General features: G+C 44.3%; 1 protein-coding gene across 3 annotated transcripts in view; it reads left to right on the forward strand.

Annotated features, from left to right (window-relative positions):
* The window catches only part of TXNRD2 (thioredoxin reductase 2), a 179,423-nt gene that overhangs the window by 12,339 nt on the left and 151,393 nt on the right, over positions 1–15,691 (forward strand). For all 3 annotated transcript variants that reach the window (XM_040348003.1, XM_040348011.1, XM_040348021.1), the window contains exons 3-6: positions 2,374–2,430; positions 10,211–10,355; positions 12,865–12,939; positions 14,543–14,621. In XM_040348003.1, coding sequence (XP_040203937.1) covers positions 2,374–2,430; positions 10,211–10,355; positions 12,865–12,939; positions 14,543–14,621 — 356 coding nt within the window. The remainder of the gene's footprint in view (positions 1–2,373; positions 2,431–10,210; positions 10,356–12,864; positions 12,940–14,542; positions 14,622–15,691) is intronic.

The following is a 15,691-nucleotide window of genomic DNA, read 5'->3' on the forward strand; positions in this document are numbered from 1 at the left end:
CTCGGCGGCGGGCCAAGGAGCCCACCAAACCCAGCAAGAAGATTGACACCTTCAGGGGAACATGGATCATGTGCAGAGTTTCAATGAATTATTAATTCCTTAATTAAAACTTTTAAAGTTTAACTTTAAAGTGCAGTTGTACTTTTGTGCTTAAAATCCTGTATGGGTTTCCTCGTCCCCTTCTATCTAATTTACCTGAATACATGCCTAAGATGCATAGCTGACCTGCTTTACCCTGCCCAATTCTCCTTGGTGCCAGGCATTGTTTATTTATTACAGGTACTTATATAGTGCCGACAATTTACGCTTTAGTCCCTGTCTTCAAATAGCTTAGAGTCTAAGGTCCCTAAATCGCATTCATACATATACATACTAGGGCCAAGTTAAACAGGAGCCAATTAAGCTACCAGCATGTCTTTGGAGTGTAACCAGAGTACCCAGAGGAAACTAGGGGTGTTGAATATAATGGCAGCATCGATGCATCGTGATTCCGGTGTTCACGATTCTGCATCGATGGTGAGAGTCGGCTGAATCAATCTCCGATGGCGTCATCCATCGTTCCATTCGGTGCTCTGCCTCTCCTGGAGACACAAAGGCAGAGCCTGCCTGTTGGATAAAGCCCGCTCCCCTTGACTGAAGCAGAAAGTCAGCTGATGAGCTGACAGCCAGTAGAGTGAAGGGGGAGGAGCTTGAGGAGACCTGATGTCAGGAGAGGCATCACTTGAGGCACCAGAAGCGAAAAGAGAGGCAAAAAACAGGAGGGAGGAGGGGGAATCGACTGAGAGCAGGTGAGTGCCAGTGTCACTGCTCACACCCCCCGCCACTACCATGCCTCTGCCTGATCTCATCCTTCCCACCACCATGCCTCTGCCTGATATTATCCACCCCTCTGCCTGGATACCATCCATTCTACTGCCATGCCTCTGCCTGATCCCTTCCATCCCACCAGCCCTCTGCCCCTGATCCCATCCACCCCACAATTCTTTCCATCCATTCCTCTGCCCCTGGTTCCAACCATTCCTCTGCCACTAATTCCTTCCCACCCTCACCACCATCCTTCTGCCTGATGTGTTTAGGACTGCAAAACCCTCTTGAACCAGGTCAAATGTACCAGTCAAGAAGTGTCACAAACTGATTGCAACAACACAAGGCCAAAGCACTTTGACACAGGACATTATCAAGATTCATACATTATTCTTTTGTGACTCTTGCAATTCTATGTTTTTCATAGAGCCCTGCATTGGCTAACAGTGAAGGTACGGGTTCTGTTTAAGACTGGTTGCATGGTGCACATGGCTACCCATGGCAAGGGGCCAGTGTACCTGCAGGAAAAATTCACCAAGTATGTGCCTAACCGTACCTTAAGGTCGGCTAATTCGGAAACTTTGGTGATCCCTAAATTTCGAAAAAAAAAAATGCGGAGGGAGGACGAGTGCGGTCCAGGGAGCACAGATTTGGAACTCCCTGCCTCTAAAATTAAGACTTGAGAATGATCTTTTTAAGTTCAGGAAGCTTCTAAAAACTGAGCTTTTTAGTCAAGCCTATGGAATTACATAGTTCTTTGATCTGCTAACCATTTTAAATTTTGATCTGTTCCGCTGCCTGTGTGTTTTTTTGGTTGTTGCTGTATTGTTGTTCTCGGCGCATGGAGGCCTACGGGTAACTGACTGCGTTTTGTACCATTTTGTACTTTTAAGAATTTTAATAAATAAATAAATGTATTGAATAAGATTTAATTTATGCATGATGCTGATTAATGCCATAAACAATTCCATATCGTTCTACCGTGTTTCCCCGAAAATAAGACGTACTCCGAAAATAAGCCGTATCGGGATTTCGAAGCAAGATCGAAATATAAGACGTAGTGATGGGCGTGACTATGCATAGCAGAGCGGAGCGGGAAACAAGACGTGATAGGCATATGTACCGTAGTGTACTGGTGCAGAGCTGTAAAGAAGTCGTGCAGCCCTTCTTATCTGCTCCATCGTGACAGCTGCTACGGTGACCGGAGAGGTGTCGGCAGCACCATCAATAAAGTCAGCTCCCCCTGTCAGGTCCCGGTCTGTGAAAGGGAAAGTAAAAAGTCTCCTCAGTGAAGTGAGGAGCTGGATGCTCTGTCCTCAGGGGAAGAAGTAAAGCTGCTCCTAGTCCAGCAACAGTCTCTCACCCCACACAAACAAATGTAGATTGTTGTACCATACTTACCTAAGCCATAGTGTGTTTTCTTGAGAAAAAATAAATATAAGACGGTGTCTTATTTTCGGGGAAACACGGCAGTGACCCATCTGCTCTGTTTCGCTTTTCTTGTCTGGCAAAACTTGCACAATTCTTTTCCATTGATAAATGTCACGTTTTATTTTTATTTTTTTGCAGCTGCTCAACATGAAAGGAGAGTTGCAGTGTTCGACTACGTGGAGCCATCCCCCAAAGGTACGATCATATGGCAGATTTTCTGCATTAAAAACAAATGTCATACATTTTCAGGTGTTTAATAGTGCAAAGTGCAGTAATCCAATCAGATTTCAGCTGTTTTTCATCAGGTTAGAGCCGTCTGAATTCCATTTGCATGGTGACTGGAAAACCTCTTATAATAACAAAGTGTCACAATATCCTGCACATAAGCTTGCCACGCAAACCCTCTAGTTAGGTTGGTTGTGTGTGTGTGTGTATATATATATACCCACAGGAGTTAGTTCTCTCTCCTAACACACAATCACAAAATGACAGTATATATATATATATATATATATATATATATATATATATATATATATATATATATATATATATATATATATATATATATATATATATATATATATACTGTCATTTTGTGATTGTGTGTTAGGAGAGAGAACTAACTCCTGTGGGGGTCAGAACTGGATATGTTGTTACTGGCTCCTAACCTTTTGGAACTTCTCCTAGCTTTTGGAAAATATGTGTCCTTGCCAGCTATAAGCTATCAGTCATATAGGCAGTGCATTGTTTTTAGTATTGTGTGCAGTGAAGTACAACCAGCGTGTAGCATTGCAAAGCAGGAATGAGAAATGTCTTGCCCCATGTAAATGTATCTCAAATTGGAGTTTACATGGGGCTGAAGATTCTCTTCCTGTGTGACACCAATGGATGCCTAAACAGCCAGTCACCTAGTACCAGCGTTTACACGTGGTAGGAAACTAACCTACACACTTCCAATGCCCATATGTATTTCTCTGCATTCCTGGTTGCTGAATGAACTTCTGCCAAAAATGTAAACCTTTTTGTTCTGCATGGACAAAGCAAACAGAAAAATACTGTTGAAACAAAGAAATACCATTGCAGCGCTGTCCCTCCTCACTGTAAAGGTTACATTTTGATAGGTCTAGGGGGTAGAGAAAGCGGCTGTGTTGCTTACTTAACCGCTTAAGCCCCGGACCATTATGCAGGTAAAGGACCTGGCCCCTTTTTGCGATTCGGCACTGCGTCACTTTAACTGACAATTGTGCGGTCATGCGACGTCGTTCCCAAACAAAATTGGCGTGTTTTTTTTTTTAACAAATAGAGATTTCTTTTGGTGGTATTTGATCACCTCTGCAGTTTTTATTTTTTGCGCTATAAACAAAAACAGAGCGACAATTTTGAAAAAAATTCAATATTTTTTTACTTTTTGCTATAATAAATATCCCCCCAAAAAATATAAAAAAAATAATTTTCCCGAGGCGTCTTTCAGGACAGCACCTTGAGATATCATGATCCTCCCACTCCATCAGGAAACACCTTCTTTCATCCTTTTAAAAGGAGGCCCCTCCTTGCACTCCTCAGTTTTTGTGTTTCCTCCTCCGGAGGGAGCATCTTCTTGGGAAGGGTCTGATGTCTCAGGTGCTGCCTGAAAAAAAAACGGACCTTTCCTCTTACCTTTTTTTCAGGGACTGTCCGCTCTCCTGTACCACCCGAGCGGCGGTGATGGTAGTCGGGCTCCTCTCTCTCCCGGTGTTCAGTGGAGCCAGCCTTCGGCGATCGTGAGGTGCCTCGTTTTTTTGCGGGGCGTCGCCATTTTGGCGTAGCCTGGTCGCCGGAGAGGCGCGTCATTTCCGGCGCGCCAGGAGGAGAGGTAGGGCGGACGCTGGAGCCTACTTCCGCTTCCTGGTCCGGCGCAGCGGCGCTATTGGAGTCCGGGAAGCGCCGTGGATGCCACAGAGAACGCCGATTCCTGCGATGGAGACTGCAGATGCATCAGCGGTGGAGACAGGCACGGGCACCAGCAGGACCTCGGCGGGAAGCAGCAACGTAAGTCTGTTTTTCCCCAGGGGTGAGGGTTCTCTCCTTTTTGGGATTTCTCTCTCGGTCTCTTCACTTTTTTCCCTCCAGTGGCATGGGGGCCTGTCAGGGCACGGGTGGACACCTTTTGTTCCTAAGTGCACCTAGGTGAGGGGGGGGTCATGTTTGTTTATTGAGACCGGGTCTCATGCTGGATCCCCCTATATTTTTTTCTTCTCTCCCTGTTCCATTTTTTAGGTCAAACCTGAAAAAAAGAGATGCCCTTCTTGTAAGGAGAAAATGGGGGAAAGTTGGAAGAAGCCATGGTGTAAGGCATGTATAGCAGCCTTAGTACAGAAGGAGTCAGCCTCAGTCAGAGAGGAATTGATGGCTTCTGTCAAAGATGAGCTTTTGGCCACTTTTCAGACTATGAGAGAGTCATTAGCTCCTGTCACCATTTCTCAGCCCTCCACATCAGTCTTCTCAGGAGACAGGGTGGGCCCCTAGGCCCTCTGATAACGAGGGGTCCAGGGAGAGTCAGCCTCAGGCCCCCTCTAGTGAGGACTCAGAAAATGAGGAAGAAATAGAGTCTCCCTCAAAATTTAAACTGTCCCTGGAGGATGTGGATGGCCTCCTCAGGGCTATTTATGCCACTTTAGGTCTCAGTGAGGAAAAGAGGGACCTAAGCCTGCACGATCGCATGTATGCCGGTCTCTGCGAGCCCAAGGGGCGTACATTTCCAGTTCACCCGGTCATCTCCGAAACAATCTTGCGGGAATGGCAGGATCCAGAAAAGAAACCATTTTTTTCAAAATCCCACAAAAGGAGGTTTCCCTTTGGAGAAGATCCATCAGTCGTGTGGAACAAAAGTCCTAAACTCGACGCAGCTTTTTCCCAGGTGTCTAGGTCCACAGATTTATCCTTTGAGGATATGGGGATCCTGAAGGACCCGATGGATAAGCGAATGGATCTTCTCCTTAAAAAAGCCTGGCAGTCTATTATGGTTAACCTCAAGCCTGCCATGGCTACCACCTGTGTGGCACGCAACTTAGAGTTCTGGTTAGACAAACTCAAAGCTCATATTGAGGCAGACTCCCCAAAACAGGACATTTTGGACTCTTTTTCTACCATTTCTGCAGCCGTAGCCTATATGGCAGATGCCTCGGCAGAGGCGATAAAAATGTCCGCTAGATCCGCTGCTTTAGCCAACTCAGCCAGAAGGGCTTTATGGCTCAAGACCTGGCCTGGTGACACAGCCTCCAAAAGCAAGCTGTGTGGAATCCCGTTCTCTGGGGATCTTCTCTTCGGCCCTGAACTGGATAGTATCCTGGACAGGACGGCCGACAAGAAAAAGGCCTTCCCGGTCAAAAATAAGAACCCCCCTCCCAAGCGTTTTTTTCGGACCTTTAAGCAGCAGGATAAGGGGAAAAGACCACAAGGTAAAAGGAACTGGGCAGCGCAGAAAGGTAAAGGAAAGGGAGTCCTTTTCCATCCTCCTGCGCCGGCCAATAAGCCGCAATGACTCGACCCTGAGGGTAGGCGGGAGGTTACAGGGGTTCCTTCCGCAGTGGTCAGCTGTATCAAACAACCAGTACATACTGACCACTCTAGCTCAGGGTTACGCTATAGAATTCTCAGAAACCCCGCCAAAGAGATTTCTGGTCACCCAGGCCCCAAGGGATCCAGTGAAGTACATCGCACTAAAGTCCTCGTTGTTGGAACTTCAACAGCAGGGGGTATTGGTCAGGGTTCCCCTAGTAGAACAGGGCAGAGGGTTCTATTCCCATGTATTCCTAGTAAGGAAACCTACGGGGAAGTTCAGGCTGATATTAAACTTAAAGCCCTTAAACAAATGTGTCCTGTACAGGAGATTCAAAATGGATTCAATATTCTCAATCCGGAATCTACTGACACCAGATTGCTACATGGCGTCGATAGACCTGAGGGATGCGTACCTTCACGTACCTATCTCCCCTCAGTCCCAGACGTTTCTCAGACTGGCGGTAGAGATGGGGGGTCAAGTTCAGCACTTCCAGTACAGGGCCCTCCCCTTCGGGCTGTCATCATCACCTCGGATCTTTACGAAGGTGCTGGCCGAAGCCTTAGCCCCGCTACGGCTACAAGGAATAGCGGTCATCCCTTACTTGGACGACCTCCTCTTCTTTGCCCCCTCAGAGGAAAAATTGTTGAGGGATCTTTCTCTGGCACGAACCCATTTGGAATCCCTAGGATGGATTGTAAACCTTTAAAAATCCGCCTTGGTTCCTTCTCAAAAGATTCGTTTTCTGGGATACCAGGTGGATTCGCGGAACCAGAGAATTTTTCTCCCCCCAGAAAAAGCATCCAAGGTCTTGGACACTGTTCGGTTGCTTCAGTCCCATCAGTCTTTAACGGTCAGGCAGGTAATGGCATCCCTAGGAATTTTGACCTCCACCATGCCGGCGGTCCAATGGGCGAGGTTACATTTCAGGCCCCTGCAGGCTTTTCTTTTAAAGACATGGGATCGGAAAACCAGTTCTCTGGACACCCGGGTAAAAATTCCGGCCCGGGTAGTAAGATCCCTTTACTGGTGGAAAAACCAGCGAGTGCTTGCAGAGGGTCTGGAGTGGTCCTTCCCCGTGGGACTAAGGCTCACCACGGATGCCAGCGCCTGGGGATGGGGAGCGCACCTAGAAGAGAAATTTTCACAGGGGAGGTGGTCAAGGGAGGAAGCCCTGCGTTCCTCAAATTGGAGGGAACTAAAGACGGTGGCCCTGGCACTAGTGGAGTTTGCTCCACGTCTCAGAGGCCATCATGTTCAGGTCCTATCGGACAACGCTACAACAGTAGCATACTTGAACAGGCAGGGGGGTACAAGAAGCCCTTCTCTTCTGTCCCTGGCCACAGAGATTCTCTCCTGGGTAGAGAGCAATTTACTCTCCTTGTCAGCCCTACACCTAAAGGGGTCCCTCAATACGGTGGCGGATTTCTTAAGCAGACACCAGATTCGGGAGTCAGAGTGGTCCCTGAATGCGGAGGTCTTCTCAGAGATCACCAGCAGGTGGGGTCTCCCAGAGGTAGACTTATTTGCCTCAAGGGAGAACTCCCAGGTAGGGAAATACTTTTCGCTGAGTCGGGGGGATGGGTCCCTAGGGGTAGACGCTCTGTCGCATCCCTGGGATTTCCGCCTCTGCTTTGCCTTTCCCCCGTTTCAGCTGATTCCCCTAGTTCTGAGGAAAGTTCAGAGAGAAAGTGTGCCAGTCATTCTCATCGCCCCATTCTGGCCCAAGAGGGCATGGTTTGCAACGCTTCTAGCCTTGTCAACCAGGCCTTACTGGCACCTGCCCCTCAGGCAGGACCTCCTAGTTCAGGGTCCAATTTCTCACCCAGATGTGGCACGGCTGTCCTTAACCGCGTGGCTTCTGAAAGGGAAATCCTGAGTGGAAAGGGGTTCTCCGACCGCTTGGTTTCCACCTTACTCAACAGCAGGAAGAAGGTAACCCGAGCCATTTACACCAAGGTTTGGAAAGTTTTTTCCTCTTGGTGTAGCTCTTCGAGTCAGGACCCTAGGGAACTAAAATCTATCCTGGAATTTTTACAGGAGGGGGCTGATAAGGGCTTAGCTGTTAGCACCCTTAAGGTACAGGTATCCGCACTTTCAGTTTTTTTGGAAAGATCTGTAGCCACAGAACCATTGGTGGTGAGGTTTTTTAGATCTCTTTTGAGGTCTAGACCACCAAAGTTAAAGGGTTTCCCAAAGTGGGAACTCTCAGTGGTCTTGAGATCTTTGGCAAGCAAGCCTTTTGAACCCTTAGGGGAAGCTTCAGTTAGGAACCTTACCTTTAAAACTTTATTTTTAATCGCTATTACCTCAGCACGTAGGATCAGCGAGTTGCAGGCCCTGTCAGTGAAGGAGCCTTATTTATGTATATTTTCAGATAGGGTAGTGCTTAAAACTGACCCTAAGTTTTTGCCCAAAGTGGCTTCTAACAGTAATCGTGTACAGGACATTGTACTTCCCACTTTTTGTTCTAACCCTTCGGGTGAAAAAGAATTATTTTTTCATATGTTGGATGTCAAACGGGTCTTGTTGTATTATTTAGAAATAACAAACCCGTTTAGACGCTCGGATTCTTTATTTGTCCTTTTTGGGGGTAACAAAAGGGGTCAGCAGGCATCTAGGGGAACACTAGCTAGATGGCTGAAGCTGGCTATCAGGGAGGCTTATTTACAGTCAGGCCTGACTCCGCCAGAAGGTATCCGTGCCCATTCGACCAGAGCTCTCGCAACTTCCTGGGCAGAAAGAGCTGGTGCCACGCCGGAGCAAATCTGCAGGGCAGCGACGTGGTCAAGTTTCCACACGTTCGTGCGACACTATAGGTTGGACCTCGCCTCAGCTAGTGATCAGGCTTTTGGCAGGAAGGTCCTACAAGCTGTCGTCCCGCCCTAAGGTAGTAAGTCTCTGTGGTCCTCTCAAGGTGCTGTCCTGAAAGACGCCTCGGGAAAATACAAGTTAGGCTTACCGGTAACTTGTTTTCCAGAAGTCTTTCAGGACAGCAACGACCCGCCCTATTTGTTTGTGATGTACTATGCTGTGACTAACATATATGCTTGTGTGTTCCAGCCGGGGCCGGAGGTTTTCTCTATAACAACTGAGGAGTGCAAGGAGGGGCCTCCTTTTAAAAGGATGAAAGAAGGTGTTTCCTGATGGAGTGGGAGGATCATGATATCTCAAGGTGCTGTCCTGAAAGACTTCTGGAAAACAAGTTACCGGTAAGCCTAACTTGTATTTTTTTCTCCCTCAGTTTAGGCCGATACGTATTCTTCTGCATATTTTTGGTAAAAAAAATTGCAATAAGTGTTTATCGATTGGTTTGCGCCAAATTTATAGCGTTTACAAAATAGGGGATAGTTTTATGGCATTTTTATTGATAATTTTTTTTACTACTAATGGCGGCGATCAGCGATTTTCTTTTTTTTTCCCCGTGACTGCGACATTATGGCGGACACATCGGACACACTTGACACATTTTTGGGACCATTGTAATTTTCACAGCGAAAAGTGCTATAAAAATGTACTGATTACTGTGAAAATGACAATGGCAGTGAAGGGGTTAACCACTAGGGGGCGCTAAGGGGTTAAGTGTGCCCTAAGGGAGTGATTCTTACTGTAGGGGGGCATGGCTCGACGTGTGACGTCACTGATCGTCGTTCCCTATGACAGGGAACAGACGATCCGTGACAAGCCACAGGGAAGGTTTGTTTACACTCACCTCTCCCCGTTCTTCAGCTCCTGTGACCCGATCGCTGAACACCGGCGGTGATCGGGGCCCGCGGGTGCGGTCATGGAGCTTCGGACCGGGTCGTGAGGGCAGCGCACTCGCGACCCACGGCTGGGTTCTTAAAGGGTACGTACATGTACGCCCTTGTGCCCAGCCGTGCCATTTTGTCGACGTATATCTTTGTGCGGCGGTCCTTAAGTGGTTAAGTTCCCCTTTCCAGCAGGTTCCAGTGCTGTCCTCCTCTCCTTAAGCTCTGGTCTGTAGGTGTTCTCTCAGCATCATCATCACGTACAATGCAGGGCTGTTAACCCTGCGTTGTATGTGAAGGGGTGATCATGTGACTGCGGATAAGAGAGAATTAGGATACAACGCTGGACCAGTCGGAGAGTTAAAGGGGAACCTTCTGGATTATGGAATAAGGTAAGTACTGGTTAAAAAGGATTATCAAGTTGTCTGGCACTAACTACACACATAAATATCCTTTTCTATAAAGGAAATGGAATTTAGTGCCCTGATAACCATTAAAGGGTTGCCTTTTGAAAGCTGCCGTTACACATTGGTGTTGATTTACTAAAGCCAAACGGACTGTTTACTTTTCAAGGGAAGTTGTACTTTGCATAGGAATTTTCCCCAGAGCTTTGTACATGAGGTAAAGCTCCGCTGACTTCCATCATCCAATCAAAATACATGCATGTTGTTTTTTTTGTTCTTAGGCACCAAATGGGGAATCGGAGGCACATGTGTAAATGTTGGCTGCATTCCCAAAAAACTGATGCACCAGGCTGCTCTGCTGGGAGGTGCCCTGAAAGATGCCCCCCATTATGGCTGGAATGTACCTTCTCCAATTCAGCATGACTGGTAAGGTGTTTGATCCTCATCCTGTTGTGATCATGCTCTAAACATAGCGCAAACTGCATGGCTGCAGTGTTAAATACCCTAAACTATACTGCACATCGACTTTACTATTACACTAACGTTAACAAGCATTTTAAATACCATTTTCAATATTTTGTTTATCCAAAATCTTCCACTCAAAGTAAGTGTAAAAAAGTGGAAATTCATTTTGAAGTGATGTCAGATGCCATATTATACTTTTACAAATCTTGTTTTTATGGCTCCCCCTTGTGTCTGAGGTCTTACAGTATATTATAGTCTAAATTTGTTCATTAAGACATCTATTTAGAAAGTAGCACATTCACTATATTGCTGCTTTTTTCATTATCTTTTCATATGTACACCCCTTTTACTTGTGGTGTGTGGGTTTTTTTTTTTTTTTTTTAATCTGCTATCTTTTGCTTTTGTTGCAACATTGTTATCAAGGCAAAATTAAATGACCTAATGGAATTTGCCAGTTTTAAAATAACCTCTTCCCGCATCCAATATTTCCCCTTATTTCATGGCTCCAAAATGTAATTTATTACTTTCAATGAATGGAGAGAGAGAGAGAGAGAGAGGGAACCTTCCTCTAGGTGTGTGTGTGTGTGTTTCCCCCCTGATTTAAGGGCCTATTTACTTGTGTCCATTATGATGCGGCGTAGCATATGCATGAAAAGGCATTTGAAGTAGAAATCCCATTCTTTTCTATGAGAAGGGCTCATATCCAAGCGTTGCAGTTTAGTGGGAAATGAAATGGGCCTATGCGCATCTAATGCTGCATACACACATTAGAGTGTGAATCCAGCTTTCACATGATTTTATTTTTTTCTGCCTGCCACATCAGCGGTAAAATTAACAACACAAAATGTATGAAATGGAGTAATTTTAATGTTTTATCATTTTGATCTACACAACAAGCGTATCTCAGTGTAGGTTTCTGAAGTTCTAAATTATATGCTAAACGTCTAGATCGGTTTATACAGTACAGATTACATTGTGCTGATTGCACTAGCTGTAAATGTAGGTAAGTGGTTTACCTGACCTTTCTTATGTTGAAAGTTAGCACAAGAATCTACATAGAAAGCCATGTATTCTGTAGTAAAAGAATAAACAGTCAAAGAAAATAAAGTATATAAATATAATGCTGGGTAAACAATACACATGATTCCCCTAATTGGATGTGTCTGGTATGCCAAAGGGTAAAGATGCTAAAGAAGCTCACCGCTGCAGTAACAGCCATGAGCTTGTTTCTGTTTTTTAATCTGAGGTCTGCCAGCTGGCGCTCCCCTTGGTAGTTCCAGTGCTTTTTTTAACTCTGGAAGTGCTCAGCTTTGAACATTTCTGGTTCTGATGTCATAACTTTGGATAGAGAGCCAGATAAGCAGCAGACTGCATTGTAGTTGGAGTTTTAGTAAATCAACCCCTATGGGTCTAATCGACCTCTGATGTATACAGGAAGAGTACCTGTCACCTGTTGAATACCATCATATAGGGGGCTTGTTGGCCCCATTGTGATACCAATAGGGTTAAAATTAAAAAGAAAAGTGGTACATTTAAAAATATAAAATAAAATTAACCAAAAGATTAACCCACCCCATCACTTATCTAAACAAAAAATGCACGTTTAAGGCATGCATGTGTATGTAAGAAAAAATTGGGCAACGCATAGCATATCGCAGTGCATGCCAGAGTGAAAGCAATAATTCTAGGTCCCTCATATACAGTTACTCTAAACTCATAAGCTGTAAAGGCTTGTAAAGCGTCGCCTATTGAGGATTTGGGGTATTGCAATTTATCAGTGTTGCGTGGGCACACAGCATTGAGCCCTTACACATTTTGGTATCTATTTATTGGCTTAACCTTGTCTTTTGTTTTGTAAAATAAATCAGGAAATTATATTGTGTTTTGTGTGCAATAAAAATTTATTTTTGTGTGTTTGTTCATGAAAATACAAATTTCAAAAACAAAAGCAAATACCATGGGACATAAAAACATTTTCAACTGCCATCTTTTTATTCTACAGAGCCCTTGCTTTTAGATTTTTTTTTTTTTTTAATGCAGATTTTTACGTGTGAAAAATATTATTGTTAAGTGGTTTTAAATTGTTTTCAAAGATTATACATTGTTTTTACATCTGTATATTTATCATTATAAAATAAAAACAGCAGAAGTGAGGGTGATGAGTCACCGCTCTGATTTATTTATTGTGTGTAAATTGAAGCTTGAGCTATGTACACAAAGAGCCGTTTTTAGCTAAGCAGTTTAGACCAAAAAAGAGCTCAGAGCTCCCTCTGCTGGTTAAAAATAAAAATGCCAGACTTAAATGCGGTGTTTTAGATAAAAGAACAATATTTTGAACATTTTTATTTTGACCATAGTAAATAAAAGAAAATATGTGAAAATACGATAGATCCCATTTAACTTGCCCCGTGTGAAAGGAGTGTAGATGTTTTTGTCTTTTTTAAATGTTTTTTTTCTTGCCTAAATTCAGGTCAAAAATGGCAAAAGCTGTTCAAAATTATGTAAAATCATTAAACTGGGGACACAGAGTACAACTGCAAGATAAGTAAGTCGGTTTTAATTCTTCAAACCTGAAAATCTTATCCTTCAAGCATGCTAAAATGTTATCACAGTTTTATACTGTATGTGAAAACTTGCTTCTTATAGTGACCATCCGCACAGTCACTTGCATGTAAAACATACCTGCAAAAAGAAGACTGCATACAGTATATTTACCTATATGTCGCATGTTTCTTGAAAAGCTACCGGCTCACTGTCTTCTACAAATATTTCACTGACCAGATGGATTCATCTGCTGCCTCCTTCATATTTTGTTTTCCGCAGTGACCCTGTGCTGACACAGTTTTATTGTATGTAAAATTGTCGAATTAAATGCATTCTTTTAACCACTTGCTTACTGGGCACATAAACCCCCTTCGTTCCCAGGCAAAATTTCAGCTTCCAGGAATGCGTCGCTTTAACTGACATTTGCGCGGTCGTGCGACGTGGCTCCCAAACAAAATTGACGTCCTTTTTTTCCCCACAAATAGAGCTTTATTTTGGTGGTATTTGATCACCTCTGCGGTTTTTATTTTTTGCGCTATAAACAAAAAAAGAGCGACAATTTAAAAAAAATATATATATTTTTTACTTGTTGCTATAATAAATCTCCCATTTAAAAAAAAAAAAATAATAATAATTTTCTCAGTTAAGGCCGATACGTATTTTTCGACGTATTTTTGTAAAAAAAAAAAATCGCAATAAGCGACTGGTTTGCGCAAAAGTTATAGCGTCTACAAAATGGGGAACAGAATTATGATTTTTTTTCATTATTTTTTTTTTTACTAGTAATGGCGGCGATCTGCGATTTTTATTGGGACTGCAATATTGCGGCGGACGTATCGGACACTTTCGACACAAATTTGTGACCATTCACATTTATACAGCGATCAGTGCTATAAAAATGCACTAATTACTGTATAAATGTGACTGGCAGGGAAGGGGTTAACACTAGGGGTTGAGGAAGGGGTTACATATGTAGCCTGGGTGTGTTCTAACTGTGTGGGGGGATGGGGGTGACTGGGGGAGGTGACCGATGCTGTGTCTCTATGTACAAGATACACAGATCGGTCACCTTTCCAGAGACAGCACGTGGAGCTCTGTGTTTACACACAGAGCTCCACGTCCCTGCTGTTACCGGCTGTGTTCCCGACGATCGCGTGTACCCGGCGGACATCGCGGCCGCCAGGTACACGCATCGGGTCCCCAGCGATGCGGCGGCACAGTGTTTACCCGCCGCGTGCCCCCCAGTGGCGCGCGCGGGTAATGCATTTCAAATGACGTCCAAAGACGTCCACTTGGCACCTGAGAACCGCGCTGTTGACGTCTTTTGTCAATAGCGCGGGTCTCAAGTGGTTAAAGAAGGACTAAATAATTACATATGATTTTGAATTTTGGCATGTCTCTGATAAGGTTACTGTGACCCAAAGTGAATTTGGGATGCAAGTTAAAGTGGAGGCTTTGGTTATTTATTTAAAATAAACCACATTTTTAGAATTTTAAGCTATTTTTGTGCAGTCTTTGCTCTTAAATTTACAGGGTTAATTTCAGTGCCTCACCATGGGGTTTATTGTAATAACTGATCTAGTGTTTTTTTGCTGTTTCAACAGGAAGGTTAAATATTTTAACCTGAAGGCCAGTTTTATTGATGAGCATACAGTACGTGGAATAACTAGCGCGGGAAAAGAGGTTTGTTTCTCAAAAAGAAGCAGCGCTTTGTAGTGTCTGTGTGTGTGTGTATTATTACAGCTGTGCTCATAAGTTTACATACCCTGGCAGAATTTATGATTTTCAGAGAATATGAATGATGACACAAAAACTACTCTTTCACTCATGGTTAGTGTTTGGCTGAAGCCATTTATTATCAATCAACTGTGTTTACTCTTAATGACTACAGAATCTACCCAAATGACCCTGATCAAAAGTTTACCTACCCCAGTTAATATCGTATATTGCCCCCTTTAACATCAATGACAGCTTGAAGTCTTTTTGTGATATTTGTGGATGAGGCTCTTTATCTTAGATCAGTGGTCTCAAAGTACCGGCCCGCTGGCCATTTGCGGCCCGCGGACTGGTTGAAAATGGCCCGCAGGCAGGGCGGGGGGTGCCACGGAAGTGGGGGGAGTAGATTTCCCTCACATGCAGAGTAGCGCAGGAAGCGTCTCTGTCATAGGTTCACTTCTCAGTCTCTGGCTGTGGCTGCTCCCCGGCGCCCCCCCCCCCTCTCTTCTCGTCCAATCACATTTGCTTGTGATATCACCTGGGATGGGGGTTAATAATGCGTTCGCTGACACCAGTACTGTTGTTTTTGAATTTTGAAAGTTTGTATGCGGCCCCCCATGGGATATGAAAACTTGTCTTGTGGCCCTCAGGTAATTTGAGTTTTTGAGATCTCCCCAGAGGGGCTCAATGATATTGAGGTCAGGAGACTAAGATGGCCTCTCCAGAACCTTCACTTTATTCTGCTGTAGCCAATGACAGGTCGACTTGGCTTTGTGTTTTGGATCATTGTCATGTTGGATTGTCCAAGTATGTCCCATGCGCAGCTTCCTGGCTGATGAATGCAAATGTTCCTCCAGTATTTTTTGATAATATACTGCATTCATCTTGCCAACAATTTTGACCAAATTTCCTGTGCCTTTTTGTAGCTCGCACATCAGCGATCCACCTCCGTATCTTTCATCATAGGCCTTGTTGACTCCTCTCCAAATGAAGCATTTATGGTTGTTGCCAAAAAGCAAAATTTTGTTTTCATCCCT

Source organism: Rana temporaria, chromosome 1, assembly GCF_905171775.1.
Source record: "Rana temporaria chromosome 1, aRanTem1.1, whole genome shotgun sequence".
Taxonomy (NCBI): domain Eukaryota; kingdom Metazoa; phylum Chordata; class Amphibia; order Anura; family Ranidae; genus Rana; species Rana temporaria.